This window comes from Spea bombifrons, chromosome 3 (genome assembly GCF_027358695.1).
Source record: "Spea bombifrons isolate aSpeBom1 chromosome 3, aSpeBom1.2.pri, whole genome shotgun sequence".
Taxonomy (NCBI): domain Eukaryota; kingdom Metazoa; phylum Chordata; class Amphibia; order Anura; family Pelobatidae; genus Spea; species Spea bombifrons.
In genome coordinates this window covers 113,881,555-113,895,764 of record NC_071089.1, presented here as the reverse complement: position 1 = coordinate 113,895,764, position 14,210 = coordinate 113,881,555, and the positions used below count along the sequence as shown (strand labels likewise).

The following is a 14,210-nucleotide window of genomic DNA, read 5'->3' as shown; positions in this document are numbered from 1 at the left end:
CATGAGGATTTTCATCTGTTTTCTTGGCACAGACAGGAAAGTTCACTCATACATGAAAGCGCGTTATCTTATCCTACTTTCAGTTTTTTGGTGTTTTTTTTTTATCAATGTGTTTAGATTTTCCACTTTTGAGTATGAAAAAAACTGAATTACCGTGAATCATTTTTGTGTTTTGTTTTGTTTTTTTTTTGTCTTTCCACGAAGACTTGTCTGCTTTTTTTCTTTTTACCTAATCTCACTTTAAGGCCCAGCTTCGGCAAAGCTTTTGCACACACATTAGATTTTCCATAATATAATGTTTTCAGGCAGCATCATAGCAGCCATTTCTAAGCGTTCCATCTACTAGACAAACATTCCGACTCTTTATCATACTGCCTGTGGGAGACAATAGAAGCGCTCAGTCTTAATCACTCAACTGGACTCTCTGACTAATGAAAGTCTATGGAGGGAGGGACTTCATTAGCATTGCCATAAAGCATCAGCTCAGTGTGGGGTTTGAGTCGGGAAAGTCACCCAAAATATCCGGGTCTGCAGATAAAGGGGATTTAATTAGATAAAACCAACTTTTCTCAGTGCTTAAGGACAAAAACCATTTTTTTTCATGGAGCTTCCTCTTTTGAATTACTTTTGTATTCTTGAATCCACATCATTTATTAAACGTGCGCTATTCACCGTATACAACACCTGCTGTCAATCAGAAGACAAACTAAATCTTCCTCCTCAAATATTCCATACACTTTGCTCCTACACAGCAGGCACACACATTATATTACATATATTATATTATATATGCATATATATAAATACATTTATATTTTATTATATTGATATTATATTATATTTATATTATATTTATATTATATTGATATTATATTATATTTATATTATATTAATATTATATTTTATTATATTATATTTATATTTATATTATATTTATATTATATTAAATTATATATTTATATTTATATTATATTTATATTATAATTATATTATATTTATATTATATTTATATTATATTATATTATATATATATATAAGCCACCGTGCTCATATGGAAGTACAACATGGTTAATTAAGTTGTATTAACGCCTCATTTTTTCCTTATTTCACATTCACAGGATGAATAGGGAATGTATTTTCTTTGTAGCCGGTGTAAGGATGAGCATGTGAATGAAAGCGATACAGGTAACATACTGGGCCCTCCACGGGCTCCGCAGATAACCCGATCCGCTGACAGCTGCAGGCAACTCATTAACCGCAGAATGGCGATAATTTCAATGTAACCAGACAGCTCAATTAGTCTTAGAATACGAGCGGCGAGGTGAGAACTGGATCAGGTTACCGCGGCTTCTAAGCAACCACTCTCACTTTCCCCCCCAAGTCTTTAAAGAGAAATTAGACCCTGAGAAATAAATGAGGGGTAATTACCTTCTTTTTTTTTTTTTTTTTAAAAAGTGTGTGTTTTTCTTAAGGCAAGCAGTATTTGTAATAACATTCCTTGTAAAGTAATGTGGGAAACAAAAGATCATTGAAATAACTTAACTGGACTTTTTTTACAACAGGAGGTAGATTTATCTACCCGAACCCGAGCCGTGACGCATAAAATAAAAGGAATATTATTGAGCTAGAAGGCCATATAGAAGAGGAGGAAATGAGATAAACATACGGACATAATAAGAAGAATGTATGGAAACATGTCATCGCTGGGACTCACCACACGTGTATATGACATTGAGATGTTTGCGGACCCCAGGGTAACACGGATCCCCAAACTCATTGATGCTGGCATAGACAATACAGCTTCTCCTGCCTTGACAACGTTTGGTCATCAGTGGAAGGGCTGCCACAGACTGGCACTCTAATAATGGAGGAAAAAAGTAGACGTTTACAATGTATCAGGATAACCAAAGCAAGGAAAAAGCCGTTCTTAAGGTATCTTTAGTTTCAGATAACAAATAGCATCCGCAACCTGACACAGGACTGGGATCTAAAACCAGATGAGCTGTTTATTGTGCTACTGAAACACCATCTTAGTAATTGAAGTATTTTTTTTTTTTTAAATATATTTTTATCACTTAAAAAATTCAAAAAAATATATTTTCTTAGAAACATTTTTTTTTAACTTTTGAATATATTTTTATTTTTCAAATGATTCCCTTCAATAAAATCTCAGGAGCACAACAAACAATAAACAGCTACCCTGTGAATATGCTCAGCGCAAAACATTTTTGTTAAGTAAATAATGCTTTGTGGGTTTTACCAACATTAAAATTAAAGGAATTCGCAAGAAGAAGAAGGCGTGAGAACAGATGTAGCTATTCATGGAACAAAGCTTCAATAGTTTAACATGGTTAAAAATGTTATCTATATTTCAAGTGATTAAATAATATTGGCCTAAATATGGGTCAGGTTTGTTTATAGGCAACACCTTTAAATCGGAATTTCTTTAGAAGTAAATTTCTGTTCCCTAGTATATTTTTTTTAAAAAAATTCTAAATATTGGCTGCACATTTTAGAATTTTTGTTAAAACTTTTTGATTTTGCTCGCATATTGGTTGTTTAATTACCGTCACACAAAAATGACTAGCCATATATAGGCCATATATAACTTGTGTGTTGGCCAATGGATCAATTAAAATAAATAAATAAATAAATAAATAAATAATAAAAAATATATATATATATATTTTGTGCACAGTAAACCTCAGTGGTCAGGGGTAGCAACAGGCCATACATTGCCCCGTGTCCCTTGCAGCCTCATTAATAAAAAAAGGCAAACTAAATCTTGCCTTTGGGAGAAGCTGCAGCTCCAGAGCTACAGTGCAATATCCCCAAAACAGAAGAGGGGCAGGGAAAGAGGCAAACGCGTATGGGAGGATAGTCGAGAATCCCTCAATGCAACGGGGACCACGTGAAATTTGTAAGGGACCACCGCACTGTTAAACAAATTATAGTGCGTGTGATGACATGGCGTGTCCCGTTAAACAAATAATTTCAGGCAGGGGTAGACACAGAATTCCTGGCCTGACTGCTGCCCCTGCTGCACCAGAGTTACGCACCGACGGTCTAGACATATATATAACCTTACCTATCGTAGGAACGCCGGCATTTGGGTACGGACACTCCAGGCCGTCCCCCTGGACCCTGCCGAAAATCACCGAATAAATAGCAATTACGGTGTTCCTCTTGCAGCTCAACCTTAGCCGGTCATCTTCGCAGGCCACTTTGCTCTTATATTCATCTAAAATAAAAACAAGATCATCTGCCATGAATCAAGCATGAAACTGACAATAAAACAACAGAAATTAACCATTTAATCACTTCTAGTGCGGGACTAGAAAAGCACACCTCGCTGGGAAGACTATATTTATACACGTTCATTCAAAAATACAAAAAAATACTAAAAAACTTAGCTAGGAAGTAAAACTAAACTATATAAAACATATAGAAGTGTCACTGACTATTCTACCATACTAAGGTCTATTTATATTGGTCCATGGAAAGTGCCAAAGGAGCACTAAACATTGAATCACCCAGAAAAAAGCATTACAATAAAAATGACTGGTTATCGCAAATATCGCAAATACAGCCAAGACCAGGTTAAAAAAAAAAAACATTTTTTAAATATTTTTTTAAAATATTGCATTTTTTATATGTAGAATTAAATATACATTGAGTTTTTAGTAGGGAATTAGTTAGCTAAGGGTTGAAAAAAAAAATAATTTTAAAATAAATGAAAATTATAGACTGTATGAATATAGGGTGGGTTTCAATTTAGTAAATGAATATTTTTATTTTTTTTTTTTACATTTCTATTACCTGTGAATAAATGTTTTGTTTTTTTTAATCCAATTTTTGAAAAAATAAAATTCTACAAAAATTTCTTAGGTATATGAATAATGGTTTACAAAAAAGCAATACTTGTCCCGAAAAAAATATACATACATTTACGGTATATATTAGATAGATTTTTTTTTTTGGGTTAAAAACAAAGGAGGTCGTGCAATTCTGAAAATACAATAAATAAAGAAAGGCCACCAAGTATAACTTTCCTGAGGCCGTGAGATACTTACTCGGTCTGCATTTGTACGATACAACGAGGTACTTGCTGGTTTCAGGACATGGGTCTGATCCGAACAAACGGCTATTGACAAGAATTTGGCAAATTCTGCGATCCTGGCATTCATCCAACATCTTCTATACAGAGGAACGCACAAAAAAAAACAAAAAAAAAGAATAAAATTAGTAGCTGTAACAAAGCCGCAAGTGGAAATATCATTCATTTTTAGGAATTCCGTGTAGCCGATCCAAGAACATGAAGCTACAGATCCAGATCTAGATATCAAAGCCCATTAATAACCAGAGCAGGTGTTTTTTTAAAAAAAAAAAAATACTATTTTTTTTTTCTCAATGGGAGAATTTTTCAGCGTCCCGGTTGAAACACAAAGCAGCAAACGGGGTCAAGTTCAACAAGAAACAGCAGAACACGCACAATAAGCGGAAATTAAATCGACCTGGTCACAAATGAGTTATTTGTGGGAAAAAAATAAATTATTAGTATTATTTATTGATTTTTATAGCGCCATCATATGCCGCAGAACTGTTCAATAGCACATGTGGATACTGTACGTTTTCGGTTAATAAAAGTGTCCTGGCATTCTAACGTTGACCAATTTTGTGATGGTAACGTTCTAGTAGACCTGTTTGTCGGGCTGGGCTAGGGTAAGGGCAATTATACACAAAAAAAACTAAATAAACACAGAATTAGTAAATGTAAAGGCATTCGGTAGAAGAATGTATTTAATTTATAAACCCATTTCGCATTTTCTCTGGTTTCTATACACATTGTTACAGCTTTTAGGGCTGGAGAACATTGCGAGACCCTCATGGTTTGGCTTCCCCTTTGCAGCTGAAGGTTTTTCACGAGATTTTGGAGAGTTTTTGTGGGATTTTCACCCATTCATCCAGTAGAGCGTTTGTGAGGTCAGACACTGATGTTGGACGAGACGCCCGGCTCACAATCTCCGTTCCGGTTCATCCCAAAAGGTGTTGGATGGGGTTGAGGTCAGGGCTCTGTGCGGCCGCTCAAGTTCTTCCACCCCAAACTCATCCAGCCATGTCTTCATGGAGCTCACTTTGTGTGCTGGGGGGGCAGTCATGCTGGAATATAAATGGGCCCCCAAACTGTTCCCACAAAGTTGGAAGCAGAGCATTTTATCACCACAAAGAATCAGCTCAGTGTGGTGTGAGCAGGGAAAGGCTACCAACATGTTACATGACGGACAACAATGGCAGCCGGCCTACGTCGGTGAATCCGGCACCCGGTGTTTATTATTTGGGACATTTTATTTTGGATGAAAACAGAGAAATGCTGTCAGCTTCTGTTTCTTACCCCTGAAGGAACCTTTCAATTAGCTGCAAAATGCAGATGTGTTTTTGGGTGAGAACACAGTTATTGAGTTATTGGTTCTATTTTTCTGATTTATTTTCTATGCAAATGAAATTCTGATGAAACAACAAGAGATTTTCGACGAGATGATAAGATATTCCTCGAAGGGCTGAAAACACATAAACAAATATTTATTCTCAGGGCGTTTGGTAATTGTACTCATAAATTCTAAGCTCAAGCCGACAGGGCTGGCATTTTTATTGCTCTGCGTTCATAGAAAATAAATCAAAGTAATCCTAAAATATAAGTTAATACGAGCTCTTAAATAAGCTTCTGAAACCGACAAAGCCCAGACTATGAGGTCAGCCGGGGGTCATTTTTCTAATGTTCCCATAGGCATCAATGACCCCCCAACAAGCCTTTCCATGGGCTATGGTGTCCTTTCATGGACACTTTGCTCACCACTGAACATTAGAAGAAGTTTCATGCTGCCCGCCTGCGCTCGGGACTGAGCTGGACCATACTTATTGGGTTCCAGGCCCAAACCGGTCATCTGGCAAACTGGCCAAATGCCCAGTGGGCCAGTGGCTGATCACGTTGCCTACTTACCCTTACTGCCAATCCAGCAGCAGATCGGGTCTTGCCATATCCAGCTGCAAGCGTTGAGAGTATAGAAACAGAATGTACAATCATGTCCAACTTCATGGATGCCCATCTGTCATTTGGAGGCTGCCGGTCTTAAAGAGATAGGGAGACTTTTCATCCCTACTCCGTCCCTGCTAGATTCCCTTGAATCAGGGCTTATTCATTAATTACGTTTACAAATATTTTTACTATATTCCAGATGCTTCATCCAAAAACTGATAACAAAGGATGGAAAGTCACCTCTAGCCCTGAAGTTCTGCTCCATATACCTATATATCAAGATACGAATGGACACATTATGCACAATAGTATGACAATGGGGCTGTAGAACCATGTGATCCGGAAAACATTCCGAGCTTCTAGAAAAGAGGGAAATCAGGGGAGGAAAAAAGGGATTTGGGGTCCAAAGAGGTACAGCCCCTCCTAAAAAGGGACACTTAGGAAGTATGCTCTCACCTGGTGCTGTCCTGCAGCATGAGGATGTATAAGAGAATAACTTATTACCTCTCACATACTGCAGGGGGCAGCACTTTACATGCGGTCGCCCTACTATTGTATACAGTATGATAATTCATACAGGGCTCAGTCTAGACTCCTCGAAATGAAGAAGTTAAGACAAAAGCAGTTAATGTATTAATGTTAATGTATAAGATATGTATCTGGGAGGGTGGCAACACTTTTATTCCGATGTAACACTTATGTCTATAGAATGTTACTTTACATGCATTCAATTAGCTTACTTTCTTTATGTATTCATTATTTTTATTATTTGTATTATTATTTTATTTATTTTGTTTATTATTTTTTTTTCTATAGCGACAATCTTTCCACATTTTTGGGACATTTTTAGTCAACAGGTAATCAAACTAACCCTTTGTTTCACTGAGCACTATCCTGAAAACCAGGCGTGTCTGTGACCTTTGGGGACAGGGATTTAACTCCTTCTAATGAATTAACATAGAAACATAGAATTTAACAGCAGATAATAAGCATCCAGCCCCTTCAGTCTCTTATTCCTAATCTAAAAACCCAAACCGTAATCAGTCCTCCATCTAGTCTTCAGGAGCTAAATGCCTTTCCCATGCATGTTTAAGTTCCCTCACTGTATTAGCCTCTACCACTTCTGCTGGGAGCTTGTTCTATTTATCTACTACTACCATCATAAGAAGCAATAACTCATATACTCTATGCCATAATTATTCTCTGTCCGGATTTAATACACCCTGATGATATTTCCACTGACATTCAGAGCTGCGGTTTTAGACACTGACAGCTAATAATAATAATAATAATAATAATAATAATAATAATAATATTATTATTATGTTATTTCTTTATTGAAAACAAGACAAAATATTCTGCATTTCCACAATGTAGTATATAGTATTAGGCTGAAATATTAATGAAGCTGGTAAAATGGATGTTCAGGAACCAGGATTATGAAGAAACTCCACCAGATTGACTTCAAACGTCCAGACCTTGTATATTGATGGTAAATCTTCTGTTAATTAACCCAGTTATTTTCTACCCTTTTACTCTCTCTATATCTTACAACAGTTGACCCTTGTTTCTTGGAAAGCAAACATTTTATTATTATTATTATTATTATTATTATTAGACTCCTTTACTCAAATTTATGTTATATCTCTGTACCCACTATTTTTTTTTACTACCCTTGTGTAATCTAAAAACATACAACTTATTTTGAGGACTCATTACAGTAAACCAGATGTATGAGTAACATATTTTGTTCTTTGATGTCTATAATTATAATGTCTATGTATCTAGACCTTGTTTGACCTTGACTAATATTACTAATTATATATTACTTGTATTTTTTTTAAATGTTGTTTTATTTTTTAATGCGCATTGCATGGTCTACAACACAATTTACTGCATGCAAATCATTCATTCCATTAATTATTGAAGTTCTGTCTCATTTAACTCCTCCCCCCGGCTGCCTCTACTGAAGACAGGAAGCATTCGTGTGTATGCTTTTTTTTTTTTTGCACATGCTCAGTAGCATCAGTGGTTATAGCAGCAGTGAATCGCTGGTAGGTTAGCGGAACATCTGTGTATAACTCGTATAAATGTCATCAGCACACAATATGTCTGTAAAATACCCAATCAGCCATTATACTTTATTAAACATGTTTCTCAACTCAACTGATAATAAATAAGAGAAAGCTGAATATTTAACTTGGGAAAAAAAATCCTTAATTTCATTAACACATTTTTTTGTCTTCTTAACGTGAATGCTTTTAAAGGGGAACTGCCACCTTTTTTTCTATAATAGTCTCTGGTAGAGGCGTTTCACCTAATCTGCTACTTTTAGCACTTGTGTTGTGTGATGGAACCTCATTCATTGAATGTCATTTTCTGTTTCCATACGTTTTGGGCTCTTTACGACCCATAATAAAAGTCGAAGAGTTGAAACTAATATCTCTCACCCTCATAAAAAATCCAAGGGTAACCTACCTTAAACCTATAATTCAGGCTAAGTAAATGATAAGGGGGCTGACAGATTAATCAACAAAAAACTATATATATAAATATATTTTCAAAAATACTTTTCAAAAGACTTTCATAGATATTCATAATATAATGTTTTCGGCCAGCTGCATATTAGCCATGAGTTCTCGCTCTGTTATCTGACCCCCGATCTTCCAAACATCCCGACTCCTTATCACACTGCCTGTGGGAAAAAATAGAATGGCTCAGTCTTAATCATCCAGTCGTACTAATGAAAGTCTATGGAGGAACGGACTTTGTTAACGTTGCCATAAAGTATCAGCTCAGTGTGGTGTTTGGGCAGCCACAATATAATGATGTAAGGACTCAATATAATGATGTAAGGACTCAATATAATGATGTAAGGACTCAATATAATGATGTGAGACCTTACTCAGTTCTTGGTTTCCTTTTAGATTCAAAAGCCATATCCCTATGCCATGCATGTTTAAGTTCCCTCACTGTTTTAACCTCTTCTGCTGGGAGGATGCTCCACTTATCTACTACCTCCAGCAGCAGCCTCCAAGTCTGCAGATGAACGCTACATTACTATAGGATAAATTACCTTACATTTTTTATATTTTATGCTTACATTTTTCCCCCCTGTCTTAGATGATTAAATCAAGTTAAGAATATTTGAACAGGGCCCTCCCCACGAGGTGTTTGTTTGTCATCTTGTTATGTCCTGTCTACCTCTGTACAGCGCTACGGAATCTGATGGCGCTATGTAAAACAATATACGGTATATATATATATATATATATATATATATAATGTGATGTGGGGGGCTTATTGTAGCCAGACTCCCACTGGTCTAATGGAAGCAGGACAGGGGGCTCTCGACCTTTACATCCAGCCTGATAAAATCAAAGTGACTCCAGTTTTGTAATGTTTTTTTGTGTGTTCCTTGGAAACGAAACCAAATAATATTTGTCTTTCAATGCAGATAAGGAGACTGCACCTACGCCAGGTATAGAGAAGACGCGGCCACCGCAGGGGTCCTTCACTACAAAGCGACATTAACCAGGTGCTAAGCAGGATGCGTTACCTGTACAAACACCACTCACCTACAATCCAGCCATATAACCAGCGACGTACGGCCCAGGGCAGCAAGTCCTGACGGGCAACAGCCCCCCCATTCAACAAAACTGGTGTCAATGGGCCAGTTATGAGGAAATCACTGATCACCGGCCCAACGATGCTATGGAAGACTGTGCTGAGCCGGCACAACCTCCATAGAATGCTTACAAACGTTCGGGGGGCCTTTAAGACATGAAACGCCGAGATAGGAAATTATATCCTGGCGCTGCGGCTGGGGCACTGCCCTGGGTCAGACCTAGGGCGAACCCAAGGCCAGGATAGCTTTATGCCTATCCAATGTACGATCGAATGCCATCACTGTATTAGCTTCTACCACCTCTGCCGGGAGGCTGTTCCATTTATCTACCACCTCTCAGTAAAGAACTTCGAGTTGTGTAATCTGCATTGAAGGAGAAAAAAAAAAGGATTTATCTTCTCAACAAATACTACTAATAATGCTACATAAGCCAATACAGTATGGCTTTCATGTATCATTGCATTAAATTGTATTTATAAAGCACCAGCAGATCCCAAAGCGCAATAGAAGACCATACAAAATTAACAAATAAAATTAACAATATACAAAATTAACAATAATTATATTAGGCTATAAGAAAAATGGCGTTTGTAGTGGGAATTGCCATCTTATTGGGCCAACATAATAAAAAATATAATAGCTCACTGAGGTCCCCAAAGCTTGTGCCATTGCGCATTTTCTTCCATGTTGGCTAATAAAAAACATACGTACATAAGACATACTGGCACAGAACGAGCTCAAAGTCCCGGTCTTAGGTTAGGATAAGGCAAGTCCTAAATCAAATATTTGTCAAAACATTGTATTTCACCAAAAGCCTTATTTGAAAATAATCTTTTTAACACTTCTCCTGGCCACATGGGTCTCTGGCTAGTAACACCGGGTGTAAGGCACATTAGCATTTTAATACAGCTTCAGAGCCATTGTTTGGTCAGAGGTGGAGCCGGCTTCCTGCTCATTCTGCCCCATAAAATACCCCTGGAGTAGCACCCGAGTCACACTTTGAATTCCCCGCTGAACCCGCATCGCCTCCCAAAGACTTCTCCAACTCTGAAGCAGCAAGTTGTCCGATTCCATTCCTTCAATATCCTCTGCCCCAGGGACCCATGGCATGTTTCCGGTGCTATGCCAACTCTGTGGCTTCCATTACCGCCAAGGTAAGAGGAATATATGATGACGGCTAGCGCCAGGTGGCTCATTTTTATATACTTATTATTTAGTATCTATTTTATCCAATTTATTATATTTCGATTGTTCTATTAAATGAAGCATAACCCTTCATTTGTACGAATTGTTTTACGGTTCTTAGGAAGAATGTCATTATTAGGGTTTTTCTTTATATTATTAACACTATCTATCCCTATTTCCTGGGTATCATTGTCCCTTAAAACGCTTGTTTCTCCCCCGTTTTAATAAGGGTCATTACATGGAATAGCAGCACTGTAAATGTGGGGCATATTAAAATACATTTGTCGTGACGTCCCGGAAAGGTTTATCACTGTTTAAGCCCTAGTGGGCTTTTAAACTGGAGTTTATTTTGTTAAAACAATTAATTTCCACCAGTTTACCAAAACTATCTGTAATCATGAAAAGAAACTGGATAATTGCTATGTCTGGGTATCCTAGGCTATTCCTTCATTGGGTTCCAGAACAGCTGCTGGATCCGCCGGTGACCTGTGTCAAAATATTAGCTTGGAAAATGCATCTCTGTTTGAATCCTTGGGTCAAAAATGGCCATATCTGTCCACAGACGTAAAGCCTTGCATGTCAAGTATTTAATTTATGTCTATGACCGACCTATGCATTTAACAAATATCAACAACTTGCATCTGCAGGTCCGAGGCTAATGTTCTACTATAGGACACCTGATCTCCTTGACCCTAATGGAATCACAGGACATCAAGATCATTGAAAGCCAATACGAGATCATAAGGATGCTTGGTCGTGGAACATTTGGAAAAGTTCTTCTAGCTCATGACCACGAGTCAGGTAAAGACCTAGAATCATTAGTAATGCCCCCTCGATTAAATACACTGGTGCCCAGTGCTCAAAGAGATAAATGTTTGTGGAACATGGGAATGTGGCTGTTTTTTTGGATAATTTGGGGTTGTAATCCCTTATTACTGTTTAGTGTAACATTATTTTTTACTCCCTTGTCATCAGGTCAATCTGTTGCACTTAAACTGGTGAGGAAGGACAAAACACAAAAGGAGACCTTCCTCAAGGAACTATATGTCTCTGTATATCTCTCCAACCATGAAGGCATCATCTTCACGTATCCAACCTTCCTAGATACTGCGGACCACTACATCATCATACAAGAGCTGGCCGTGGCCGGAACACTACATTCCATCATTGAGTTTGGGGTAAGCAGAAACCAATGGTTTTGGTCATCACAATGTAGCAATAATAGTCAATAAAATTGTCACATCCAGCTGTTTTAATGTTACACACTTGACACTCGATCTTCTGCGCCATTTACTATGTAATCAGTAGATTTGTAGGTGTCAGACATCACCTACTAACCCCCCTGGTTGTCCCCATTCTTTATCCCACTGGGCCAACTCTATCCCATGAATGTGAATAGGAACATCTCCCTCAGAGATAGACCATAAAGAGCTCTGGGGTGGCCAGCCCTGGGAAGCTTCCATGTATGGCAACATAGAGACATAGAATCCGACAACTGTAAAGACTCCATCCTTAATCAGTCCTTGGTCTTGACTTTGGTTCAAGCCATATGCCTATCCCACGCATGTTTAAATTTCCTTACTCTATTAACCTCCATAGTGAAAAAAGAAATCTCTCATGGTTTATGCATTATGTTGACAACCTGGCATATGTATTTCTTTTTAACTTTATATCTTTGTGTCCCTTGTAGGTCGGGATACCCGAGGAAACTGTAAAGCGATGTGCCGTGCAGCTGCTCAGTGCTCTTCACTATATCCACAGCATGGGTTTCGTTCATCGGGACGTAAAGCCAGATAATGTTCTGTTAATGGATAAAGACTGCACTCGCGTTAAACTTGGTGATTTTGGTTTCACTCAGTGTATTGGCAGCTTAGTCCCAGCCATGTCACACAATATTCCATACATGGCACCGGAGCTCTGTTCCCTTCAACAAGATGAGTGCTTGATCGTGAGCCCCAGTGTGGACATCTTTGCTCTTGGAGTTCTTCTGTACATGGTACTTACCGGGTATTTTCCGTGGGAAGAAGCTACAGAGAATGACCATTATTTCAATATGTTTGTGAACTGGCAAACCAGTGACTGCGTTTTTCCTCCTATAAATTGGGAGAGTTTCACCATGGAAGCAATGGCTATGTTCTCGAACTTGCTTTCTCCGGACCCATCCGTAAGGCCCTCCACCGACCAAATTCTGAAATATCTCCATTTCCCTTGGTGTGTCAAAAACATCTTCGGCAACAGCGAGGTAAAACATGAAGAAATAAAGGTGGTGACCATTCAGGAAAGCCAGGACTATGATATCATTATTATACCGTCACAGGATGATGTGATCGTAGTAGAAAGCATGGACATGAAAGACCACGTGTTTGTGGGCAACACGGCTGATGACCAGTTTTTGGTGCTAATGACTGAGAGCACCGGTTGGACTTTTGGCACTGAAGCTGAAACTTATGAATATTGGGACTAATCCAACCACAGATGTAAAATAGCACTTACTGTGAAATGCGTCAGGTTCTTCTCTCTTAATATGTTTACATGCCTCCATACGAGATTGGATTTCTTATGGACACGATGGACTAGATGTTAATGTATTTGTGACTGATGACAGACTCTGAGGCTTTTCTTAACTTACTAGATGTGCAATTGGGGTGGGGAGCCTTTCTGTATATGTATATGTAAAACTGAGCATATTTTTGCCCGTTCTATTTGTGATGTACCCGTAGGGATTGGCAGATGTTGGGTATGCATTCCAAAGGAATTTGGCATCCACATAAATCCTTTCTGTACATTCTTGAGGTTGTATGAATTCCATTAAAACCACCAAAACTGGATAAAGCCTTATTTTAATTATTAGTTTTGGAAGAGTTGCATCATATAAATATTCCATTGACATTGCCATTGCAGTTTATGGTGGACAACAATAGAGTTTTCCCCCCCCCCGAGCCCTGCACCCTCTGTGCCAAGACTAGTTCATGCAGCACTATTTTCATTATAATGGCTTGTCGGGACTAGGTGGACACCCGTGGTAAGGTTCATTAGCATTTTAATTCATGTTCATTGTGTGGTGCGAGGTGGAACCTAAGTGTTGCCAATACTGTCCCGCAAAACCATTTGGAAGCCTGCGAGTCAATCATCGCGGGGTATTTGTACTTAAACACATGCAACCTGATCTTTATGGCCTTTAAACCCCGGGTTTGTTGACAAATCTGCTCACTATTGATTAAATTATAAAACAATAAATTAACACTGCTTTTTAAGCCAAAGCTACTTTTTGTTGTCTTTGTCTTAAGTAGATTATACTGTTTGAATATCTTAGCTTTATTATGTTACCAAAGCCTTTCAGTGACATATATATATATATATATA

General features: G+C 38.0%; 1 protein-coding gene across 1 annotated transcript in view; it reads right to left on the bottom strand.

Annotated features, from left to right (window-relative positions):
- Positions 1-14,210, bottom strand: part of EVA1A (eva-1 homolog A, regulator of programmed cell death) — a 118,659-nt gene that overhangs the window by 63,829 nt on the left and 40,620 nt on the right. The window contains exons 3-5 of the mRNA XM_053459977.1: positions 4,074-4,197; positions 3,089-3,241; positions 1,715-1,858 (exon numbers count right to left, since the gene is read on the bottom strand). Coding sequence (XP_053315952.1) covers positions 1,715-1,858; positions 3,089-3,241; positions 4,074-4,197 — 421 coding nt within the window. The remainder of the gene's footprint in view (positions 1-1,714; positions 1,859-3,088; positions 3,242-4,073; positions 4,198-14,210) is intronic.